Source organism: Lissotriton vulgaris, chromosome 5 (genome assembly GCF_964263255.1).
Source record: "Lissotriton vulgaris chromosome 5, aLisVul1.2, whole genome shotgun sequence".
In the NCBI taxonomy this organism is placed as follows: Eukaryota; Metazoa; Chordata; class Amphibia; order Caudata; family Salamandridae; genus Lissotriton; species Lissotriton vulgaris.
In genome coordinates this window covers 1,447,923,241-1,447,950,270 of record NC_141693.1, presented here as the reverse complement: position 1 = coordinate 1,447,950,270, position 27,030 = coordinate 1,447,923,241, and the positions used below count along the sequence as shown (strand labels likewise).

Sequence of the window (27,030 nt, the reverse complement as noted above, 5' to 3'; positions counted from 1 at the left end):
GTACAAATACAGAACCAGAGGTGTCTTCTCTGTCACACACACACGCACACACACTCATCAACTCATTGTGCAATATCAAAATTGAAAATACACAAGTCATTGGTAAAAAGTAAAGTATTCCCGTTTTCTTGAAAGTTGTCATGCAATAAGTTTCATTGTTGTCAAAATAACTGCAAGTCTGTATGACGATGTCACAATGATCAAAGTCATGACTTTGCACTAAGCTGCCGTTTTGTGTGTGAATACCTATGTATGTACATAATAGGTCATCATATACATAAGGACATCCTTTTGTGCTAGCTTTCCAAGTCTTTCCCTTCTTAAACAACATTACATTTGTGCAAGCAGGACATGTAAACAGCATCTGTGTATGCCTTTATTTACATGCATTGGCACATAAAGTCAAACCTATTTGTTTGCCCATGCTTGTTCAAAATATTGACAGGGCAAAAATGACCTGCTTATTTCAAACTATGAACATTGAACAGGATTGAAGAGTTAAACTTCATCAACACGAAAAATTGACAGGATTAATATTTTGATATTTAGTTTAAATGTCAACTTTTTGTGAAATTGAGCAATACATAGGGCAAGAAACATTTCTAATCAGGACTGACTTTCTGACCTGACCATCGTTTTTTAGGACTCGCCTACGCAGCGCGCATGTGCTGCACAGGAGGAGGCCTCTTGGAATCCATTCACTTTTTCGCCCAAAAACATCCACGCTTCGAATTGCTTACAATGACAACGCGTGCACGCTTGGAGATTCCTTTGCAGGAGTACGTTTTAGCGACATCTGTTTGTAATTAACTTGCAACAGATGGTGCCCCTGCTCGCTCCCACAAGAGAAACGCTTTGTGGGTCTGTTTTTTTTTTTTTGCTCATCAGTTTCTGCAGGCACCCTTCCCCCACTCTGTGGCTTTACTGTCAACCTGTGAACATGTTTGAAAAAGGCTCAGACAAAAACATTTAGCGGACCTCTTGGAGGCCCGCTCCAGGTCAGGGTCCCCAAATCTGCCAAAGCCTGTGCAAACAAAGCGTTAGCAAATGTGTCTGTGATCCCATTCACGTCAGCATTAATCCTCCAATCAGTGATACCTTGCATGAAGGTATTGAAAGCAAATGACAGACAGTGCAAGACCACAAGCTCTGTGCACAGCCGCGTTGTAAAAATAAAAAATAAAAAAAGGAACAATTAAGCGGCTCAGGTGGAGTTCTCAAAAACAACTTGTTTGCTCCAGCGAAGCTTTAATCAGGGCTTTGGGAAAAAAAGCAAATGTCAACAACGTTATCTCGTGCATCGCTGACCCAAACTCCAAGTTTAGTAAACCCTGATTACGTATCGACTTCCAGCTGTTGCTTTTGGGGCTCGCATCTCTCCAGGAGCAGTTTCCGCCTGCAATGCATCATTTCGAGAGCCTCGCAAGAGCCGTCATTTTCTAACACGGACTTTCAAAGTGTTGCGTTGGAGATGTTGCAATGATATTTATTAATAGCCCTCGCCGTTATTGTGTTGCTGTTTTTTTATACAAGTGAGGCCCCGCAGTAACAAAGCAGTTTTTGCTTGATATAGAGCGGCTTTGGCTTTATTACTTACAGGCAGGGCCAGGGTAATTATGCGATTGTGCCCCACTGCGTTTTTTCACACAATTATGGATATGCTGCCTTTTTCACACAATCCATCGTCTGCTTCATAATCTGCAGGTTTTAACAAAAAAACATGTTTCTAGCTCAACGGTTCGAAAGTTGCATAAAATACTGCGCAGTGGTAGGCAAATGTTTACTGGTCACTTTGAGTAGCTGATTGCTATGTTTGGTATGCTAAACTGGTGGTAATTGGGGGCAACCTTTCCCCAAACAGTGTTAACAAGTGAAACAAGCATTGGCATAGCCAATAGGTCTCGCATTTGGGATCTTATAAGTGTTTAGCCATGCAATAGTTGATGTTGTTGCACCAAGGATATTGTGCTGCATAACTAAATACTTATAAGATCCCAAAAGAGAGACCTATTGGCTATGCCAATGCTTGTTGTTGTTGTATTCGTTTTCAGATTTTACTTTTCAGAAAACGTTCACCCTCAGTGAGCTGCTTTACGTCTGCGTAGATAAGAATAGGTCTGTTGTGCCAATTTCATTTAGATCCCACAGTTACAGATTGCAAGGTGAGTAATGTCCATGACACTGGCTTCTTAACAGAGACTTGGTTTCCTGGCATGTTCGTCTCTGCTAGAGATTTTTCTACTCTGGTATTTGCCCGTTGTATGAATTTTACTGAAGGATTTGCCTAACTAAAATCATGTTTATAAATGTCTATGAGTCATCCTACAAAGATGTGAATAATGCTGAATCATTGATACTTGCTTCCAGCAAACTCATGCACTACTAGCGGTTCCCCATTCAACCCTGTAGAATCCCCTCCAGCTTAAACTTCCTTTCCCCCAATAACAGAAGATAGAGTAGTTGGAAAACATTGTAAGTACATCAGTGATGTCTCCTTATTTGTTTTGCCAGCTGTATGAACTAACCAGCCTTCGACTCCCAGGACTCCAGCTCTGCCTGTTGGACAGGAAGTAGGCGCACAGGATGAGGGCTGCCACCACCAGGCCGGTGGTGATGAGGGCAATCAGTGTCGTCTGCGGCTTGCTTTGGGGGATGGAGGTGGTCTTCTGGTCCACACGAAGCTAGAATTCAATTGCAAGAAAAGCACACATTGATGAACGGAATTACACATAGGTGCAGGATACAAACCAATTATATACATATTGTAAGGAAGCTCTTGTTGCTGATCAGTTCTGCATCACATTTTCACTTTTAATATGAAATAACTGCGACAATACAATGTGTAAGTGGAGCGTATATTGTACACTATTAAACTGAAGTACTTAAGTATTACGTGGGGAAAAAGAACAAAGATCAAACTGTGTTATTAGAAAAACTATTTTGATGAATTTATATTTAGTGAAAAGAAATATTTAAGTTTCCTTTCTATTTCTAGAAAAAATGTTAAACATAAAATGGAACTGAACATATTGAAACTGAATGGACTAATTAATTTCCAACGTGGGTGCTTAATTCAGGCAAGAATTTCTTTGTTTTTATCCTGGCAGACACCTGTGCTGTCCCCATATATCAGTTGGATTTATCAGGCTCTGTATGCTATTCCCGGATAATGGTAAATGTAAGTCCCCCGGACCAGGTCCTGTCTGGCAACCAGAAACCAGATCTACAACTATATGATCAAACCATTGGTTTTATGCACCCTGCTGAAGTGGAGCTTATGAAATACTACAATACTTCCCAGCCACTGTAATGATGATAAATGTTAGTTAATATTAGAAAATGATGTACGTGCCTCTACAGATATTGTGTCAGATACAAACAAATGTATACGAAGCAGATACATATCCGTGCCACAGAAGATGCAGCGCTACCCTGACACAGGGTGCCCTGCTGAAGAACCAACCATACATATTCCTATGTAAAGACAAATACCACCTACTTTAGAATCTGTGGAGGACATGACCTTCATGAGTGTGTGTGTGGCTCTTAAGAGTCTGAGTAACATTTTGTGCATCGGATATACTAAGGCATTGCTCAAAATGCTAGTGTGTCTGATGTGATTGTTGATATCGAATAGCAGTGCTTAATTTAAGCCAGTGGTTTCTAGTGCTGGGCACCGGCATTTATGACAGTCTACCACAAGGTGGCGCTGTATGTCTAAATTAGAGATGAGCACATAATCATTGTTTATTAATTCAGTGTACATTACAAATGACGAATATATGCCACCTAAGCCATTTCTATATCTTTAGGGTCGTTGAATATTCTGAATGTCACACTTGTAGAAGTGTGCTGGTTAGTAGTCAGTTGTGTTGGTACTGCCATTGGAATCGCTGGGAGGGGCAATGCGTGATGCAAGCTGCATTAGCCCTGTGACTAGGGCCATGCCACTTATTTTATAATAAATTAAGAACTGGAATATGTAGTTGCTACTGATTGTTGCAGGAGATAACTTGCTGTGCCAATGTCCTGCTCAGGATGCCACAGCTGCCGCTCACGTGGCTGGCACTGGTGCAAGTTATTTACTATGCAAATAACCAAGTAACTAACCTGACGATGACAACCCATGCTTCCTTCTTCCTCTGTGGTGGTTCTATTTGTGCTCTTGAGGAAGGCCAAGACAGGCCATGAATGAAACCATCTATGCACATGTATTTTAGCACTATTTTACCACTTGCTTCTTGATCTAGTCAGGAATCCAGGGGTTTGTGCTCTCCGGGGTTCTCTCGCCCAGCATCACAGAGAAGCTGTCACATTCCCCAATGCCAGCTTCCAATGGGCCGACGTAGGCGAATGTGGCAGAATACCTAGTGATAACTCTGGAGGTGAGGGAGGGTGGAGTCGCAGGGTAATACAGATCAGAACTTCTCGGACAAGGTGGAAAGAGCTAAAACATTTGGAAAGAGCCAGAACATTTTGGAAAAGGGGAAACATTCAGGAAGGAGCATGAAGGTTCTGGGTCAGTAAGTGTTGAGAGGATTTAAGCACCAGTCACCGCATTACAATGTGCCTGGCAACAGCGGTTGATGAGTTCTTTCTTCCGGTTGGAAAGTATGCAGCTTTTGCGTTTCCTGCACTTGTTTTGTTTTGCTTTGCTTTTCAATTCCATCTGGTGATCAAGGCACCTCAGGTTAACCCTTCCTGTGAAAGGCGCTTATTTTAGCCTCATCCTGTTTCAGAATTCTTGTTCCAACTTCAAACACTACAAGTCATCCTGGCTCCTGACATTTCTACAATTGGAGGAGGAGCTTCATACTCGGTTCTCAGACTGTATCGTGGTCATCTGGGGGCTAGCCAAGGCCTCTTCACTTCCATATCCTGGTAATCCATCCTACTGATAATCTAAAAACATTGTACCTTGTTGTACAAAAGTATACTTTGTTTAATGCTACCTTGTTTTGCAGGGCTATGAGGATTAAATAATATTCCATTACAAACTGAGGGTTCTTGCTGTATGCCTTCCACCAGCCCATGCTGCCTAGGTCAGAGGGCCAAGGGGCTTATGCAGTGTTTCTTTTCTCTCTGTTTTTCTTCTGCCTTTTTCCCCTGTCGAGTCACTACAGATTCCAGTGTGCAATTCAGAGTTGACTGAAAGGGAAGGAGTGGGTTTAGCATTGGCGTCCCTGGCCTGAATTCCAGTGAAATCCTGACAATTGTTGCCTCAAAAACAACTAACATTTATTGAATGCATCATGTCAGCCCATTCGCTCTTAAAAGCAGCCACGTAGCTTGTAGAACTTCACTGACAAGAGTTGCAGTGTCCGAATGCCCAATCAGGCACTGGATGAATCAATAAATGAATAGCTCTTTTTAAAGCCATCGCTGACAATTCTGGAAGGAAAGATCTCAAGATCTGGCTCTTCGACAGACCCTCAGCGCCCAGGAGGACCCGCTAGACCCCCCTAAGTGCCCCCCCCCCAGAAGCCCCCCCCCCCCAGCACCTTGAGACACACACGGGTGAGAAGTCGAGCTTAACTAATGCTGATTGATTGCAAGCGCGCTAATACCCCAAGAAAGAGGTGTCCTGGAGTTGTGCTAAATCAGATAGATATGACACATGCATTACAATTGTTTCAAAAGCAAAATGTATAGATTTTCTGAAAGTAGAGAAATCAGGAGATAGCCTCAGTCCAACCAGCGTGGAGTTTCACTTGGGTGCAGGGTAAAAGAAAGAGCGCCTGCCCGTACTCCAGCGTCTGAATTTAGGGACCTGTAGTTGGTCAGTCCCGTACGAATGCAGAATATGAGCAGAGTAGAGGTGGATCTTCCTCCATTTCTTGCGAATGCTGGGCGGAGAGCCTCATAAGTGCATCTCTGCAGGGTAGGGAGCCAATGAAGTGAAGGCAGCAGAGGCTTCACCGAGACTGTTGAGGAGAGATTCAGAATGGCCCATGGAGCATCATTCTGGACCACCTGGAGCCCGTGCATTCGAAAAGAGAGCGAGTCCAGGTGCAGAGCATTGGCGTAGTCTAGCGAGATGAAAGAAGTTGCTGTTGGTCATCTGCAAGCGTTCTATTGGCAATACCACTTTCTACCCTTGCTGAACTATTGGTTCGATCTATCAATTACCACTGGCTATATTATTGCAACTGAGGGGTGAATGTAAGGGACATGTGTCGAGGGAAGAGGGTGTCCATGCAGATTAGGCATGCTGCATGCACTTTTGGAAATACCTGATCCTAATGCATTTTTAAGTTCTAATGTATTGCTCTTGTCATGAGTGTAATGTAACAACATTCGCAGTATTCGGTGAAACATCAGATTTTTGCCAGATTTAATACGGTTAGATGATCTTCCCTTCACCTGCTCGACTAGTACTTTACACCTTTGCAAGAATACTATAGTCTGGGACTTTTTATTGGCATTAACATGAGTGAAATGAAAAGTTTTTCTCCACAAAGAAGTAGTAAGTAAATGGTTAAAAATCTGTTTCTTCCCTTTCGTTAGAGCTTTTCATTGGTTTGACCTCTATTGTAACCTTCAGTGCGTCACTCCTCTCAGACCTCGCGCCGCTCCCGGCGCTGGGATGTCCCGGGGGACCCTGAATGTGTCTCCGAGAGCGCTCTCAAGTTCTCAGGGAGAGGAGGAAGTTTTTCTTCAGATAAGGTAGTTTGATAGGACGGAGAGCCGCAGCTGGTTAAACAAGCGTGGACCTGCCCTTTGCACGCACAGTTTCATACCGAGGCGAGCTTTGCAACCGAGGGAGGTGTCGGGCTCGCGGGTAAATCCCCGAGTTTGAATTAAAAGATCACTATCCACACGCGCCTCGTCACTAGCTGGGTGGAGTGGTGTCTCAGGGGTAAGGCTTCCCCGCCGGATTCTGGGTATTACCGTGTGGGACCGCACCCGCGTAACCAAAAACCTCCCAGCGGCCATTTTTCCATGGATAAAAGCAGGTGGGACTATTTCTACACAATATAGCCCCTGTGATAATGAACTGCACGTGTGAAAGGGGTCCGACGTGCTATGCAAAATTCTGGAGTCAAAAACGTTTGATGTGCTGTGACTGAGGAGGTGAAGTGGGGATGCAAAACCTGACAGATAGACTCATTATGGTCCGGGTGTCTCGTACTCCAGTTATCCGTCACATCAGAATGAGGACCTCTGAGAGTTATTTTTTTTTAGGTAAACACGCTTCTTTCTCTGAACCAAAAAACGGTGAAAGTTATAGGATGAATTTGGGCCATGATTCCCACACGGGGTTACTCATGTCGGTGCTTAATGTGTAAAACATTGCATGCATGGCCCTGAGATCTTTTTAGGCCACGCCTCCCACGCAGCTGCTAGCTGTCTGCAAGCCCAAGCCTCTTGTGGAACATACCAAAACCTTACAGGGGGCTAGAAGCCCACGCATTGCTTACTGTTGGTTGGCTATATTGTCACTCTCATTTTCTTGCTTCTTATTCAATGGCTTGCCTTCCTCTTCTTATATTTGTCCCTCCTATGAATCATAGTCTCTTTACCATCATCCTTTTGACTGGATCACTTGTATTCTTTCACTCATCACATTTACAGAATGACTTTTTGGTTTTCTTTCAGCACTCCAAGCGAGTGCAGGTGTTTTCTAGCTCTCTACCTTGTGTGCTGCTTCAATCACTGTATTTATAAAGTGCACTACTCACCCGTGAAGGTCTCAAGGCGCTGAAGGGGAGTGGAGGGAGCTGCTACTGCTCGAAGAGCCAGGTCTTGAGGAGCCTCCTGAAGGTGAGCAGGTCCTGGGTCTGCTGTAGGTGGGTGGGGAGGGTGTTCTAGGTCTTGGTAGCAAGGACGGAGAGGGATCTGCCTCCAGAAGTGGTCCATTGGATTCGAGGGACGGCGGCGAGGGCGAGATTGGCGGAACGGAGCTGGCGGGCGGGGGTGTAGAAGTTGAGTCTGCTGTTCAGGTAGGCTCGTCCGGAGTTGTGGAGTGCTTTGTGTGTGTGGGTGAGGAGCTTGAAGGTGATCCTCTTGACGACGGGGAGCCAGTGCAGGTCTCTTAGGTGGGGGTGATGTGGCTGCGACGGGGGAGGTTGAGGATCAGGCGGGCCGAGGCGTTCTGGATGCGTTGTAGTCGCTGTAGGTGTTTGGTCGGGATTCCAGCGTAGAGTGCGTTGCTGTAGTCCAGCCGGCTGCTGACGAGGGCTTGGGTCACCGTTCTTCTGGTTTCGATCGGGATCCACTTGTAGATCCTGTGAAACATTCGGAGGGTGTTGAAGCAGGAGGAGGAGACTGCGTTGACCTGCTTGGACATGGAGAGGGAGGAGTCGAGGATGAATCCCCAGTTGCGAGGGTGGTCCGTGGGTGTCAGTGCTACCAAGGTTTCAGGTTGCTGTGTGTGACATTTTCATAATTTTATTGTAATTATGAGTGGCATTTCAATGACTGAGTGACACTTTCTCCCGAGCAAAATCAAGCAATGAAGATGAGGGAACCATATAAATATCAGAAATTACACCCATTTGAGCAACAAGAAACTCTAGGGAGCTCTTAAAACAGCTACAAAGCACTAGAAATGGAAGGGAACCAACGTAGTGCCCATGTAACCTGGTTGGACAGTGGCCTCAGACACTCTGCATCGGGCAAGGCTCAGGAGAGAGATGGTGAGGCACCCATAAGATACAGCCAGCCAGGGCGGTGTTGTGTTTTAAATGGTATGTTCCCTTATGAGAAAATCCAAACATATGGCAGACGCTGACACACCAAAAGAGGACGGGTTAATGTTTGACATGGGGAACTAAAGGGGTGTGCAGTTTCATTTTTGTTTTTTATTAATCTAACATACGTTTTGGCAGGAGGAGCACTCCTTTATCAGTTTCCCAGCTGACAAAGGATGTCCCATTAATATTAAACACAAAAGCCTGGAACAACTAATAAAGTCAGAAAGAGTAATGTTAATAATGTGGACAGTGTCTAGACTAATGGCCATTCAGAAATGACATCCCCCATTTGTAACGTTGAAGAGAAGTCAGGAGTAGAAAGAAAGCTAAATATACATTTACTGTAGCACATAAACAGGTAAGCGCTTTCAGCCAAACTGAGAGAGAATAAATGAGAGCTGCACTCGCGAGACAGTGAGTTCGGGTACCTGCATGTTTGTGGAATGATGCTTGGCTGCATCTGTTGCCTTAGGTGATAAAATATAATGTGCACTGTTTTGAATCGCTTTTTGAGCATGTATTTTAACAAGAATAACTTTATGAATTATGTTGCTCAACGACACTAACATATGTTACGATTTTCAGTGCTACAGGACGATGAATGCAAAAGCAGAAGAGCTAATCTATATATATAAAAACTAATGAATGTCTGTCTGTCTGTTTGTCCTTTATGCATTACTACACCATTCATCCGATCGCCATGAAACTTTGGGAAGTTGTTGAGTACACTCCCGCGAAGGTTTCTGGCATATTTTTTTTTTTAATATCGGCCCACCAGGGCCCAAAAATCGGCCCCCCAGGGCCCTCATAATCTTTCAAATACTGAAATAGACAGCGAATTTGCGAGCATCGTCGACAGTTATGACCCCCAAATGGAAATCGATTGGTCAATCTACATCAGAAGCACGAAAGAAAAATGCATTACCAGCTTCAGAAACAGACGAGCAATGGGAAGCAAGATTAGAAGCTGTTCGAATACAAACTGCTCAAGCCCGTTCTTCTCAAACGAACGAGCAAGGAGAATCAAGATTGGAAGCCGATCGAGTATGCACTGCTCAAGCCCGTTCTTCTCAAACGAACAAGCAACAACAAGATTGGAAACAGATCGATTATTCACTGCTCAAGCCGGCTCGAATGAAACAGGAGAGCAACAAGAATCAGGATTGGAAAACGATCAATTACGCACTGCTCAAGCCCGCTCAAATGAAACAGGAGAGCAACCAGAATCAAGATTGGAAGCCGATCGAGTACGCACTGCTCAAGCCACACTTTGAAAGTTTTCCATATTAAAATGAATAAGTTTCAATAACAATGACACAATGTAAATTGAATGTTCTCATAACGAGTTTCCTTGATTTTCCTTTCTTCTGAGATCGCAGCAACGCGCGACGGGTAAGCTAGTAAAATATAAAACAGATCTTGCTTTAAATTAATTTCGGAAGCAGTCACTGTATGGGATCTCTGCTCAGGAAAAACACAAACCTTTCCCTTGCAAAGCTCGAGGTTAGCACCTCTCAGTATGTACATCACAGTATCAACTTATGAAAAAATTGTCTTACCATCATGAAGTATACATGTCAAGTGCCTGCTGACGAGACCCTGAACAACTTCAGACGCAGCAGGTTGGTTGCTGGGCCCCCATAATGGTTAACCCTCTCAACCAATACTGGCCTTGCGCTTTCAGAGCTCTATAATTGAAGGCATCAACTCCGGTCTGCAGAGGTGCAAGGCTGGCTGCAGGCAGGCTCAGGCCGTGAGTCACAGTGGGCTGCGGCAATTCAAGTTTGCCGCCCAGGTCTGGCCCGCCTCCAGTGATAATCGGGCTGGCAGCCGCTCAGCTGTCCTGACTCCTTTGAGTCCAGGGCAGGGCCGTCCAGTAACAGAGTGTCCTGGTGGCTGCTGCAACACTGACTTCTCTCCGTCTCCCTCGGCTGCTGTAATATATTTAATGAAGTGGGAGAGAAGTAATAACTACAGCTGATAGGAGGCGGTGGCCCGGGCCGGTGCGAGCTGCATAAAACAGGGCTGTGAGAGCCTCGGCCTGCACCATGATTATCTGCACAGCTCGGACATGACTATTATATGCACCGCAAACTAGCCAGCTGAGCTGCCTTCTACATTACAATATAAACTGCCCGCACTCTGGCAGCAGGATGTAACGTCTCCTACCAATGGTGTCATGCTGGTAGTGAGAGCCGCGGGGATTGGAAGCACTGCACAATCGTGAAACCTTGTGATTGCAGCAGTTGAGTGAGCGCTGTTAGCCACCTTAGCTCAGCTGCAAGCCCAAGCCTGCTGCAGCAGCATGGGAAAGCAACAGGTGGCGCGCTACCACAGACTCAGTTTTATCAGCGATTTTAGTGACAGCTGACACACCGCATATGCGTGACAATGCATTTTAGTGCGGTAATGCTTGAGTACCACACTGAAATGTGTTAGTCTAATGCATGATGCGTGGCACTTGGCAGGACTGTTGCTTTGCCAATGCTTGTCTTAGGAGACCCCAACTGCCAAATGATGGGCTGTCAAATAACAAGGCTAATCTTGATTCCACCTCATATGTCTTTGTTTCACCTCTGACTCAACTGGAACTTTTCAGTGAAATGCATTGGATTCTGGGAATTTTCAAGAGCACTAATGGAGCAAACTGGTAATGTCTCCCTCTTTTGCTTGTACGGTTCTCCAGGTCACCTCTGAGTGGCTATCCAGTCCATGATTTTGCTCTGGAATATCCAGTGATGAGGTTATTATGGGATAAACAGGACTACAAGTCCCAAATGCAAAGGAAAAACCTGGAATAGATGAGCTACCAACACATGAACGTTTAGAATTCTGTTTTGACACTAAAAATGAATGTCTGGCTTTCCAAAAGAGAACCACGTAAGAATGATGAAATGTCCATATAAGGCATATCATCAGTGGCGGCTGGTAGGGGACAGTGGCGGGGGGAAAGTGGGGGTAAAGAAATAAATTACAAAATATAAAACTTACCTGCTGGTCATCGTCACCTCTCCTCGCAGGAAAAGAAAGCACCCAGGCTTTCAAATACCCCTGGCCAATCACGATGCTGCTTATAGCAGTGTTGTGATTAGTCTGAGTGCTGTGGTTTGGCATTCAGACACGGGCAGGTGTCCTGGGCATGTTCTCCACCCAGACTGTAATGCAGGCTGGGCGGAGAACATGCTAAGTGCACATGAGGGGCAGCAGTAGCCACGCCTCTTCCCTGTGATGTGGGGAGCCCAGCACCGCCCCGCCCTAACCTGGCGGCAACTGGAAATCAACAAATAAATTGATAATAACTTCTGTTATTATCATTTTATTTTTTCCATTGCACTGCTTTAAAGCAGTGGGACGTCGCTCCTCTGCCTTAGTGGAGGAGCCTCCGCTGTATATCATTGGAATGATTGTACACATACTTAAAAATATCTGAATTCAAACTTTTTTTCTTTTGCCATTCCACGGGTTGGGCTAATTGTCATGCATTATTTGGTTCAATTAAAATTCATACATTTACATGCAAACACACGTATAATAAACACAAACATGGCTTTCAAAGAACCCTTCAGGAATATCATTCCCACCTCATCCCTGTCTTTTGCAAAGGTAGGTGGAGTTGACATTGTTGCTGCCACACACATTCTCCAACAAAACTCCTTGAGCATGTGCCCAAGATGCTGCTACCCCTTTAGTGGATCCTGACTGAACTCCTTCCGATAACAGCACTTGGGAAACTAAACAGACTCCTGAAATGGCTGCCACTCTCCATTTTACTCAATGCAGCAACAACAGTTTTTTAGCTTAAGAAATGAAACGAATAACATATCACATATTCTAAATTAAGCAGTTCTGCGTAAAGATAGAGAAAAAGCTCTATGCAAATCTAAGGAATAAAAAGAATGAAAATCCACCTCCTTTGGAGATTTTGTGTTAGGAAAGACAGTGGGTAAACAATATCCTGCTCGGGGTGAAATTTAGAAAACACTTTTCGAAAGAAAATACTTGAGCTGGAAAAAAAATCTGACATAGGGTTTGTGAAGTCAATGCCCCCAGCTCCCAATCCTCAGGGTAGATATAATTACCACAAGGAGTAGTACTTTGTAAGTACAGTATATAAAACATGATAATTACAATGATCTCAGTGGTTTAAAGGGAGCCTTCTCAAGGACAGGCAGTACCACCCGCTTTCCTTCTAGGAGCTCAGCAAAGCGACATTCTCTTCTACAGACCAAATCTTCTGTATCACCTGATAAAACTCTGACACACCATCCCACAAGACTGATATCAGTTGTTAGAAACCATGGGGAAGGAGGAGCTAGAGGGACATCCTTTAACATGTGTTTTAAAACTAACTAACCCAGTTCTTGTTTGATGCTGATCAAAACAAGAATAAAACATTTGCTTGTCACTGCGATCCAAAAGTCCATCAAGTTGTACAGCAATTGACTTGAATATACTCTGGCCAAAGTTATCACCACTGTTGTTGGTGTCTTATGGCCCTGAAGACCAAGCTACTGACTTGCAGACATCTATGATGAGTCCATTATTTCTGTCATTAGAGAACTTATATGAAGAGCTCTCTACTAGCAATAGTACTTGGCCAAGGTAGATTCTGTAATGGTGCCCGTGAACAGTAGATCTTGTACTGGAATCAGCGAGGACTTGTTCTGATTCAACAGGAGACCGTGCTGACAGACCAATTTCATGGCCTCTTCCATCTCTAAAAAAGAGGAAGCAGATTTCAACTAGTCATCTAAGTGAGTAAACTAACTCAATGCTGCTCCTGTAAGTATCCTACCAACTACAGTAAATGGCAAAAAGAACTATTGATGGACAGAATGCAGAAACATTTCATACATTCACCCCAGTACAGAGATCTGGGCCTAAATCCTTAGTTTTTTTGCTCACCATGCCATTCCAGTTTGGACCCAGCCATATGCAAATCAGTCTTGACCCTGCGCCCAATGGGAACAGTCCAGCCCGAACTGCCAGGCCAGATCCTCCCGGGACTGGAAACAAGCAAACTAGGTCCGGTTTCGGGGTTTCACCCCTCTTCAGCCAGGATAGCTTGATTCCAGTGGCATGGAGAGCACGGGACTCACATCTGAGCATACCCGTCGCACTTGGGGTGACAATTGCAAAAAGAACTATTGATGGACAGAATGCAGAACAATGTCATACATTCACCCCAGTAAAGAGATCTGGTCTTAAATCCATTGTTTTTTTTATCACCATGCCATTCCAGTTTGGACCCAGCCATATGCAAATCAGTCTTGACCCTGCGCCCAATGGGAACAGTCCAGCCCGAAGTGCCAGGCCAGGTCCTTCCGGGACTGGAAACAAGCATCCTAGGACCGGTTTCAGGGTTTCACCCCTCTTCAGCCAGGATAGCTTGATTCCAGTGGCATGGAGAGCACGGGACTCCTGTCTGAGCATACCCGTCCCACTCGGGGTGACACTTGCAAAAGAACTATTGATGGACAGAATGCAGAGCAATGTCATTCATTCACCCCAGTACAGAGATCTGGGCCTAAATCCATCGTTGTTTTGCTCACCATGCCATTCTAGTTTGGACCCAGCCATATAAAAATCAGTCTTGAACCTACGCCCAATGGGAACAGTCCAGCCCAAACTGCCAGGCCAGGTCCTCCCTGGACTGTAAACAAGCATCCTAGGACCGGTTTCGGGATTTCACCCCTCTTTAGCCAGGATAGCTTGATTCCAGTGGCATGGAGAGCGCGGGACTCATATCTGAGCATACCGTGCCACTCGCGGTGACAATTGCAAAAAGAACTATTGATGGACAGAATGCAGAACAATGTCATACATTCACCCCAGAACAGAGATCTGGCCCTAAATCTATCGTTTTTTTGCTCACCATGGCATTCGAGTTTGGACCCAGCCATATGCAAATCAGTCTTGACCCTGCGCCCAATGGGAACAGTCCAGCCCGAACTACCAGGCCAGGTCCTCCCTGGACTGGAAAAAAGCATCCTAGGACCGGTTTCGGGGTTTCACACATCTTCAACCAGGATGGCTTGATTCCAGTGGCATGGAGAGCATGGGAGTCACGTCTGAGCATACCCGTCCCACTTGGGGTGACAATTGCAAAAAGAACTATTGATGGACAGAATGCAGAACAATGTCATACATTCACCCCAGTACAGAGATCTGGGCCTAAATCCATCGTTTTTTTGCTCACCATGCCATTCCAGTTTGGACCTAGCCATATGGAAATCAGTCTTGACCCTGCGCCCAATGGAAACAGTCCAGCCCGAACTGCCAGGCCAGGTCCTCCCTGGACTGTAAACAAGCATCCTAAGACCAGTTTTGGGGTTCAGCCAGGATAGCTTGATTCCAGTGACATGGAGAGCACAGGACTCACGGCTGAGCATACCCGTCCCACTCGGGGTGACAATTGCAGAATAGTATTGCAATTCTAAGGACATGTCTGTGAGATGGCCAATGAGTGTCTTTGAGATCCAGAGTGGGTAGAAAATCTGCCAGATGAATGAGCGTAAAAAAAAAAATCACAACCAGCTTTCTGAGTGGTTTGGCTAAGATGATTTCACAAATGTAATCCTGGTCTGTATTCTCATGAGGGTCTTTCAACTAGGAATATGACTGAATAGCAATCTTGCACTCTTTCCCTGAAGAGACACGTTCCACAGCCCGCTTGGTTGGTAAAGTCTGTATGCCTGCTAAAAAATCAGTTTGTTTCTCTGACTGAATGGGACAAAGAGATTGGAGAAAAACATATTAACTGGAATCCCCCCCCACAAACTCCACAGAATAAAATGCTGTGTTTTATTTTTGATATTTTGAATCACCAAACTGTCTGTGAATGATGACTGCCACTAATCCACCAGGTGTCTCAGATGGCTCCTAGTGGCATCTCCTGATAATGGATAGAGTTGACTATTGTAGCCAGGAATTCTCTGAGAAGAAGGTCCCTGATGACAGGCCCTCCTCCTATGGCTGGGACATCAAACTTAAGTTGGAACATGCCTCGATCATTTGAGTCCCACAAAATAACCTTCTCTTTCCAGGGGTGGGAGAAATGGAAGGACCACTTAACAATCCTTTCTTGCACTTTTCTTCATATTGTTTAATTGTTCTTCAAATAAAAGACTGCCAATAAACGGAACATGCACCAACTAACTTTTCTGTGCATAATGCATCTTCCGAAGACGTAGCTAAATTTGAAGACAAGCTGCTACCAAATGTTTCAAATGTTAGATCTAATGACCAGCTCACTTCTTGTTTTCGTAGCTGCTGAAGACTATCGCTGCCTTGCTGGAATATGTCACATAAATTCTGAAAGTTTTTTATTAAAGACTGTGTAGCACAAGCAGTGTATTTTAATGTGTACATAGGTCTGTGTAAGCTAAAAATCATTGCTGCATAAATTCTTTTCACATCACACCCTGCTTTTCTATCCACCTGGTCTATAGGTTGAGTCTCATCAGGATCAACTGTTGAACTGTGCACCATATTAGCCAGCATGCATCACCTCTGGATACTAGAGAAAATCCTTTTTCAAAATTCTCTAAAGGATAACTATTTTCCAATATGCATATGGGAATTCAAAATTTCCAATTTCTGTCCTTTTACATAGTTTCGTATAGCAATATGTAAAGGGAATCATTAGGTTCCGCTGACTGATATTGTCCAAACAAATCCTGCTTTTGAGAAGAGGCAGGAGCTTGGACATCCATTAGCTCGAGTGTTCTTTAACACTTCATCCATATGAGCAAACCTGGATATATGAGTCTTGGTGCAAAACTCCTACCATATCCTGGTCAACTTAAACAACACCCAGATGATCAGCAGCAATGCCTGCACCTCTGCTTTATCAATCGTTGCCAACAATTGTTTTGCTGTCAGTACACGGTGTCTATCTCCTTCCCCTTCTATTTCCGGATCCTTCTGTGCCAGGAATGCCTGCCACGGTATTGCTGATCACTTGAGAGGCTCCCGAAGCTCCGCGTGTGTTCGTTTTTGGTAGGCAGATTGAGCCGCCATGGCAGGGCCGGGTCACGGCGTGCCTGGCTCTGCCAATACGTGTCTCTTCTTTTCGTTTTGTGCTCGGGGATCGGGTATACCAAGAGCTTATTGTTTGCTGAAGCAGAGCTGACTCCAATACAACATCAGAGGCAAAATCAGCAGAAATGCCCCGTATCTGCTACAGGGTGGCTCTGAGCGATTTCCCGGTTATGGCTGCACAATTAAACCGGTAAATTCCTCAGTTACGTTATGATAACGGATTTATCTTCAACTGCATACCCAGAGGGCACAACCACCTAGCCTCGAAGACAAGCATATAAAGAACGTGGAAGAGGGAGGGGGTCATTTAAATAGAATAAGGAAAGGTAACACATAAAAAGAAATTATATATCAGTCAGATTTGGAGTCGTTTTTTCATAGAATAGAAAGAGAGGCCGCAATTACGGAGACCTGTTTAGTGGACCAGGAGCGCTCAAGAATGTGACAAGAAGGTGGGGCAATGAGGTCATGTTTGCTTTGATAGCCACATTATGTTTTTTTATCTACATTTGCGTTTTCCAATAAACTGCCAGACTGGCTGTAATGCTATATAATCTGGCAGAGCCACTGGAATTATGTTACTCCCCCACCCCCAAACATAATTATGGATTTGTTGCATTTGCCACATAATCCAGCATTTTCTGCATAATCTGGAGACTTTACAGAAAAAAAAATGAGCTTCGAGGACAAACGGATCAAAAGTATCTTAAAAAATTGCGACGTATGATCGCATGCAGTGGAAGACCCTTCACAAAGGTTACTGAGCATCTTTCAGCTACTTATTTCTGTATTTGGATCTTGAACTAGTGGAAATCTTTGCGGACGGCAGGTGATGCTTCAAGTTGCGGCAAGGTGAGAAGCTCTTTGGACCGATATGGGAGTAGTAGACCCTGCCCAGTGACGTCATGACCCTCTTCCCCCTCCGCCCCCCCGCCCCCCTTTTAGCAGTTTAAGTGGGAATAACCACTAAAAGTTTATTCTTTTACACTTGCATTTGTAGGGCTGCAAACAAAAGCTCATAAAACTCTTTAAGAACAAGGCTAATAGGTGGTGTCAAGTGCAACCAGGAGAACCAAGTTCAGTAAAGTAGAGAGAAGGAAACTATTCAAACAAAAAACAGCAGACATAAAAAGCAGCAAATCGCGGGCATCGGAAAAGGCAAGTTAGAAAAAATAATGTGACAAAAGAAAGATTAGCTATAAACCGGATAGGAGGGCGGAGAGAAATAAGATATATAAGAAAAGGTGGAAAGACGGAAGCCTGACAGACCTCGGCTGAACCATGTTATGTAATGGACAATACATCTAGTCTTCACCCCTTCACCCTTTCTCTTTTTAACTCGCCACAATCCCTTTCTCAACTTCCTCTGCCAACCGAGTCCACGAAGGGCCGGTGGGTCTTTTTCATGTGACAGAAGGAAAGGGGCGAAAATAAGGAGGTGAACCAGCTGACAGGCGGCGTGACGGACTATTTAAAAGATAAGCGAGGACTGGCTGCGGTTGTTGTCATGGAGGAGTCAGAGGGGCGCCTGCTTCACTGCCGCTAGTCTTCTGAGGCTCTTCCTCTGCATGGAACAACAAGAACCGTGCTCATGTGAGAATGGACCTAAAAAAAGACCTCTGTGCTTTATTCCTGAAAAATAGCCGCGGTAGAGGTTTGTGAATTTTTGTCTCTGCTTAACAGTGACACTGCTCCCAAACAGGACAATCAGCCAAAGCTGCATCAAGACCATCGCTTACTCGTTCCTTTAATAAGAAGGCACACAGCGCCCTCAAGAGATCACATGTAGCCATGCATTTAACACTCGGGCAAGCAAGTTGGTAGTTTACGAGATTTATGCTATGTGACACATTGCCAATATCCATAAAGTATGTCCTGGTGCTGAGAGTAAGGTGACCACCTGGCATGGGTGCAAATTCAGGACAGTGAGTGCAAACATTCAGGACAAAGGGTCAAAATTCAGGACAAAAATTTAGGACAGAAGGTCAGAATTCAGGACAAAATTTCGGGACAAAAGGTACGTTTTGCATACACATCAGAGGAAGTCGCACAATAGTGCATAAGTAAATGTAAATGTAAATGTATTTGAGCTTATATAGCGCACAGCTACCCACAGTGGGTGTCCCGGCGCTTGCTTAGGGAACCCGTCCTGGTATTCCCCTGTGAGATAGCCCCGGCAGGGTATCCACAAGGTGAAAGCCAGCCAACATAAGCACAAGTCAAAATAAGTTTATTTTAGGTTGAGAGAACCTTGCACTCACTGCATCTGTTGTGGATGCGAGTGAAACACACCTGATTCTACATATTCCCCCCCCCAAAAAAGTGAAGAAAAAGATCAAAGCTAAAGGCTTCTCAGATCTTACATGTCCCCGCTCCCCCAATGAAAAACAAGAATTTACAATGCAACGGTCTCGGCCTTTTCAAAAGTTAGAGCTATTGGCATTGTAAATGACAAACTTTTTATTTATGTGTTGGTTTTGAAAACAGATAAATAAATGACATTGTCATTTACAATGCCAATAGCGTAATCTCTCGCAAATGCAAGACCTATTGCATTTGGTCTCGTCTTTAATAAAGTTTAAGCAATTCTGTTTGTAATTAGGTGACTTTTTACTTTTGCTTTTATTAGTGTTTTTTAAAGTACCATGTACATAACATGCATTTGTGTGCATCTATGTATACGTAAGTATGCATTAATATTGGTATTGATATAGATATGCAGATGTTTATATGTTTATATATACATATATATATATATATTCACTGAAAAAACCATAGGTTATAGACCATATATAGTTAGGGATTAACATTTATAAAACCTTATTTTACTCACACAAAACCATTGAAATTCGCATATATAGTTAGTTGCACTAACTATATATCGCGCACCCGCAATCCACTGCTGATGATGTCACATATTACATCATTCATGACATGGTCAGTGACATCACTGATGACATCATTCATGACATCTCAAATGACATCACTGATGACATCTCAAATAACATCACTGATGACATCACTGATGACATTTCATTTGACATTACTGATCACATCACTGATGATATCATTTATGTGATAATACAAAGAACCTCTTCAGACTCTATTATAACCTTAGATACAATCAGTGTAAACAGACACTCACAGACTGTCACTCATCCATGTAGTTACTCACACACCTAGTCAGTCATGCAAAGAATCAATCACACCTCCATTTCCTCAACTATACAGTTATACACACCTTACTTATTCAAACATATACTAACACATATTTACTCTCTTATACAATCCCTGATACAAGTTCACAATGATCCATACAGCCACTCACACATTCACTGGCTCTTATGCAAAGTTATTTATATATGTCAACTCTCACATGTACTGTGTTTTACATATGTACTTACTTTGACATGTAGCACTGAGATATCCATTCACTCACCAATACACTCATGCACACAGTCAACCGCCCATACAGCTGTTTCCACATGCACTTTTTAACCCATACATCTAGTGAATCAACTGCTCACACATCTATGCACAGAGTCATACACCTCCCAGCCACCCACACACACACTCAGTCTCCCATACAAATACTTAGGCAACCAATCAATAACCCATATAGTTACTCATATAGCTACTGATCAACACATGCAGCAGTTTACAGAACAACAGACATAATGATGCATAAATTAAGACAGTTTAGTCACTAACCCATGCACTCAGTGAGACACATTTAATCACTCACTCATACAGTCAGTCATGCACTTACTAAATCCTTCATCCAGACACTTATACATCCACTCATTCTTCAATATGTAAGACATATTTTAACTTTACAGAAACATACACACACAGGATGATGTCATCAGTGATGTCATCAGTGATGTCACTGACCATGTCATGAATGATGAAATATGTGACATCATCAGCAGTGGATTGCGGGTGCGCGATATATAGTTAGTGCAACTAACTATATATGCGAATTTCAATGGTTTTGTGTGAGTAAAATAATGTTTTATAAATGCTAATCCCTAACTATATATGGTCTATAACCTATGGTTTTTTCAGTGAATTTTCAAGGTTTTGTAAATGCTAATTCCTAACTATATATGGTCTATAACCTACGGTTTTTTCAGTGAATTTCATTATTTTTTTATAGCAAATATCAAAAGCTGTCAAATGTATTATTCTTTAAAAGGAAAAATATATTTTATATGTTTTTAATATCATTTTTTTATGCATATGCCAAACCATGACCTCTTAATAGTGCACTGTGGTGGAAATGATTTTGGGACTATGACTGGGGTTGGTCTGGAAATGCTTTTAAAGGACATCTTTCATCAATTGATGACACTTTTTCCCCAAACTGCCTTGGTATATTCCAATATATGCCAAAGACAGAAATGGAAGTGGTCAAGTCAAGTCAATAAATTTATATAGCGCGCTACATACCCAGAGGGTCTCAAGGCGCTTGAAGAAGGGTGGGGAATTACTTGTCAAATATCCATGTTTTAAGTTGCTTTCTGAATGCTCAACCAATTTTTTCCACAATTTGAGAAAGCACGGAAACATGTGAATAAATCTGTTTCTGCTTACATGAGAGACTTTAGAATGGGTTTAATATACAACAATAACTTGCGTTACAACATGCAAGACATCTACAGAGGAGATGGTGTGCACTTGTCAGATGAGGGGAATAGAATATTCCTCCTGAATTTAAAACTGTGCATTGGAACCTACTTGTAGTTACCTAAATTAGCCACAGAACCCAATAGCTCTTTTCAGAGCTACCCTACCTCTGATCATTCAAAATGTTTATCTTTTTCTAACTTTTTTCACTATTTTTCACCAAAGTACGCTCCCCGGTTCGCTTACCGGTGCGCGTACCGGGCGCTCCCCACGCAATGTTTTTTTTTTTCTTTGCCTATATGAGCGTCCTAAGCCCCCCTCAGAAAACCTAGAGGGTCAAAAAGTGTCTACCGTGCCCCCTTCTAACCATTCCGAACATTGTTTCCCCTCCATCTTGTGTCTCAATTCTACTGATACACAAAATGGAGGACTCCCGTAACGCTGCCGGTACGCGTACCGGGGCGCGCACAGGTTTGCGCTCGCTAAAAAAAGGTGGGAAAGTAATTTACAGAAAAACCACTGGAGACACTTTCATCAAATATAGAATAGGCCCTACTACATAGCAGTCCCTACCATTTACCCAAATTTGATGGAATTCCATTGAGAAAATTATGCTGTAGGCCTGACTAAATATCCTGAGGTAAATTACATGACAAAAACACATATGAAGTGTTAGAATTGACAACCAATTAAAATGTTACTTTCATTTTCTACTATTATTTCAAGACATTTGATTGGTTATGTACCTGAATATATATAAAGAAAGAGAGAGAAACACAGCCATTTTGACTACAACTTACTGAAGTACATTTCAAGAGCATTTTCACTGTCAACTTTAACTTCTTTTTCAAAGGTAAGATATAATTTAAAAAATTTGAAAGGAGAACTATGTTATGCACTTTAAATTAATTTAGGAAAATGTTTTCAGATAGTTACATACTGTCCCTCTATAAGAGTTAGTCATTGAGAAAGACTTAATTATTTAAACTATTGATTGAGTTAGGCTTCTGTGGTATAATTATGAATTTACTTAGGCTTCATCACAGGCACTTTTTAATAGTTATACTTCCTGCCTGAAACCATGCACTGCCCAAAGATTACTTCACTGTTAAAAACTCACAAGTACCTGTCTGAACTTAAACCCAACAGTGCCCTATCTCCACTGATATATTTATTTTTTATGCAATTTACAGCAAGAAAATGGAAGCAACAATTTCATTTCAAATTAAGATTGAAAACAATCCAAACGAAGAAAAAGAAGAACTAGACTTTATGGATGAAACAGTAGACCAAGAATTATTAAAATGTGCTGAAGAATGTGATTCTTGGAATGAAAAGGAGGACATACCTGATGATTTAATGTTACAAATTCTCTTAGATTTTGAAAAATCAGAACAATAAATTTAAATTTTAAAATTTAAAATTGTTTGAGACATTATTCTTTTTAATATGAAAATTATGAAATATTACCCAAAAAGATAAAATATAAAATGAGACTTAAAATATACTGTGCAACTTTTTTGTGTTACATAGTAAGTTTGCTCACAGTTACTTCCTTTCTCCCACTATATTATCTCCAATGTGTATTTAACATCTCTTTATCATCTCCTGTCTCCATGTTCTTTCTGCTTTCCTCACAGACTATGCTATGAATTCCATAGACCACAATAACCTCTGAAACAACATGCAAGATATCTACAAAGGAGACAGTGTATATTTATTTTTAGACTCTGCATTGGTACCTACATGTTGGTACTTAAATAAAAAAAAACAAAAAAAATACAACAAAAAGAGCAATCAATAAACATACAATATTTGAATATTCTTTCATTCTTTTTTCCCTATATTACGCTCCCCGGACCGCTTCCCGGTGCGCGTACCGGGCGCTCCCCCCGGAAAAAAAAAGATAATAAAAATTATTTTTTTTTGCCCCCCGGGGCCCTTTTAAAACCCCCTCATCAAACCTAGGGGGTCAGGGAGGATGTACTCTGCCCCCTTATGCTCATTTCCCCCTTTGTTTTTGCCACCTCTTGTGTCTCGATCCTACCGAGACACAAGATGGCGGCCACTCCGGACTGTTTAGAATGTTCACAGTCACCGGGGAGCCAATCCGCTTCTTCTCGCGAAGTTCCGTTACGCGTCAGGTACGCGAACCGGGGCGCTAACCGGGACGCTGTCACATATATATATATTTTTTTTAACGTTAATTTCTCAAAATCCACTGGAGCACATATCTTGAGACCTAGCAAAGGCACATCGGGCTACCAGTCCCTACAATTTTGTCATGTTTCATAGAAATCCATTCAGCCGTTCGAGCTAAAAGTGAGTCCAACCGCCCTTGGAAAACTCAATGTTAAAAACACGTTTTGGGACCCCCCTTTTTTCTCGGCCCCCACTTCACGAAACCCCCCCCCCCCAAATTTTCATGGGCTGCTCAGAAACAAAATGTGCAATTTTCCTGAAAATTTCAGCCAATTCTGTCCACAAACACCAACGTTATTCGACATAGAATTTTCAGAAATCCCATAGGAAAAAAATCCTAACTATATATACCTACTGGCGACCGCCAGTAGGTAATATATATACACATACATATATCTACGCATATATATGCATGTTATGTTCATGAAAGTTTGAAAAACACTAATAAAGCTAAAGCTAAAAAGCCACCTGATTACAAACAAAATTGCTTTATGTGTAATAACGATGAGACCTATGGCTTTTTGTTCACTAGTGCTTTTAGGCAGAGAGTAAAGGTTTGGAGTAAGGTTAGGCTGTTTTTGCAGAATGAGTAGTAGAGGGTGAGTAGTACATAGTGAGTAGATAGTACTAGAGAGTAATAGAGTGAGTACTAGAGAGTCCTAAAAATGAATGTATCCTTGTGTAATTTAACTTGTGCTCATGTAAAGCACCCTAATACCTTTGGGTCGAGTTCCTGCCGTATAAAGCTACCCCCTCAAAAAGAGAACGTTAAAGAAAATACAAATTAACTGGGTATTTGTTCCAATCGCCCATCTAGAGTTGTGTTGTGTAAAATACGGACCATCTTCTTTCAACAGCCATAACCTTGTCAGGCAAACTGATATGCCTTCATAACTCTTCATACTTCTAAGTTCAGAATCAAGAGGCATTGACTGACTTTAATATGGCAGCTGCTGTGAATGACTACGCCCACAGGGAGGATACGGTAAGGCAACAAAGCACACACGCTTCGTCAGATACCACCGAAACTGCCATTGGCTCCAAGAATACTCAATCAGAGATAAATAGTGCCATAATTGGCCACAGCTGCTCTAAGTCACAGGAAAAAGGCACTACCCAGCTGGCAGCCACCGGCGCCTTCCCTCCAGTCTTACCATTTGCACACCTTCCCGATGGCCGCCATCACTTTATTAACATCATCTTTGGCCCGGCTACGTGTCTCGGCTCTGCCAGAGTGCCCGGACATGGTGGTGCTGGACCACTGTGACTAGTGACCCTCTACTTTTCCCGGGGCAGTCCCGTGGCCTTCTCTGCTCGTCACTCTCAATGCAGAGACGGGGAGAGCATGAGGGATGGTGCGTGCTGACGTAAGCCTTAATCGTGCCACCCTTCAACCCTCCCCAATCGGATCAACTCGTCTAGCCGTAGTGAGGACTGGTGGCGGTGGCGGCGTGGCTAATCCTTGCCTCCTAGTTTCTAAAAAGCTTTAATAAGGCTGGCGGAATATGTTCGTTTATTTATGCGTGACCGCACATGTCCTGCATGAAATAACATTTTGCAATTCTGCTTTTCTCCATGCGCAAATTACCCTGCTTACAGTATACGTTATAATCTCAAAACACTCAAATTAATCGGGTCGGGATGGAAATCCGAGTTCTTGTGTTCAAATAGTCAAGTAATCTGTTTCTTACCTGGAGTCTGGCCTCGTTGTGAACCTTATGCATTTTGCCCGTCAATAGAGCGCTCCTCACCAGGGGTAGTAAGAGCTTTATAAATGTACAACACCATCAACAACAAATAGCTTCTAGCAGTCCAGTCACTGAACCCAAGCGGTTGTCTGACGTAGACTTTTCTCTTCCCCCGACTTCCTTCTGCAGTAAAAGGTTTCTAATCTTTATGGGGCAGGCCCCATAAAGATAACAAATCTTTTACAGCAGAAGGAAGTCAAGGAACCCAGTCTGAAAAGGACAGGACTAAAAGAGAAAGAAGTACGTCACTAACACCTCCTTTCCAATGGCTGGTTTAGCATGAACGGTGACGCCAGCCAATGAAAAAGAGGGGCGGGGCTTAACCTTGCTAGTGAAATCTACCCTCTAAACATAAGATATTGCCAGCTCAACTGTGCATTTGCGCAGTCTTACATTAGCCGAGACCTAAAAACATTGGATCCGAAATGCTGTCACTGGGCAGAGAGGCCCATTATCATTCTGTATGTGATAATTAGGCCAACATACAGAATGATAATGGGCCTGATAGCAGTCTGTGCCAGGTCGGGGAAGGGCTGCTGCAGGCCACATATCACAGCAGGAGCGTGAACTGGCCCCTGCAGTGAGAGTTACAGGCTGCTTGCAGGGGGCAGCTGACGCCAATGTCTGAAATTACGGACAAAAGGCATCCGTGGAAGAAACCCCAACGCACAAGAGGCCCAAATTACGGGCAGTCTGTGAAATTTACGTACGGTTGGTCACTCTAACTGAGAGAGCATATTAAGGACCAAACATAAGTGGTAGGCCTTATACGGCCAGCTCTTCAAATCCTTCCTGATGTGCAGTGTGAGTGAGAAGATGATTTCAAAGTTTGGCTGCTTCGTCTTCTGTCAGGGACATGCGTTCTCATTGTGATGAGGCTGTCAGGATCTGTTGGAGATTACCAAATTAAAAGGCAGTTTTGTGTCAGATGCTGCTTTTGATGTTCTGTGTCCCAGGGCATCAAAGTCAGTGTCTTTCTTCGCTATTAGACCACATCTTCACAGAGTATGGTAGTAATTATCTGGGGGTGCTGCTGCACCCCCATGATCACGCTGAGGTTAGGAAGATGAATTTCCTGTGTGATCAAAGATAACAGGTCATATGTCGGCTATGTATTCTTACACATTGCTTCTTGTTTTTTTAACATGGAGATTGGTGTTTACTTTTCTTTCTCTGACTACACATTGAGAGGCTTTTGTAAACTGAACTATCAGACAATATTGCTGGGGTACAGGGGAGGGTGAAAGGATAACTGAAGGCTGTCTTTTTTTAAACACACAACATTCGACTATCTGTAAATAAATTGTAGAAATATTTCAAAATACAAATTAAACTTCTTTTGTAATACTGAAGTGTAATGAAAACAAAGATTTTAATAGGATTAAAAAACAGAACATTTTGCTTGGTGATGCATACATGATAAATACTTGCTGAACCCCAATTTCCACACATTATCTATTTTGCACTACATATTTTTATCAGTACAACTGCATGTGTGTTCAAATTTAGTAGCCATTTAATTGGCAGATGGGCTACACCGCACACATTCACAAAACACTATTGTGTAGATGTGCAAACAAAACAACAAGCTAATGTGGGCCAGGCTGTTCTCAAAACATTATTCCAAACTACGGCAACAGATAGGGGTGGTCGCCTCTAAAAGTGGGTACTGCTATATAATCTATGCATAGTGTTCAATCTGCAGCTCATAT

At 43.0% G+C, this 27,030-nt stretch overlaps 1 protein-coding gene across 2 annotated transcripts in view; it reads right to left on the bottom strand.

The window, feature by feature from the left end:
* LOC147712722 (uncharacterized) overlaps positions 1–27,030 on the bottom strand; it is a 254,238-nt gene that overhangs the window by 11,202 nt on the left and 216,006 nt on the right. The window contains exon 4 of one of the 2 annotated variants that reach the window (XM_086923372.1): positions 2,526–2,681. In XM_086923372.1, coding sequence (XP_086779498.1) covers positions 2,526–2,681 — 156 coding nt within the window. Of the gene's footprint in view, positions 1–2,480; positions 2,682–27,030 lie in introns of both variants that reach the window. The other variant, XM_086923373.1, reaches the window with a different exon arrangement.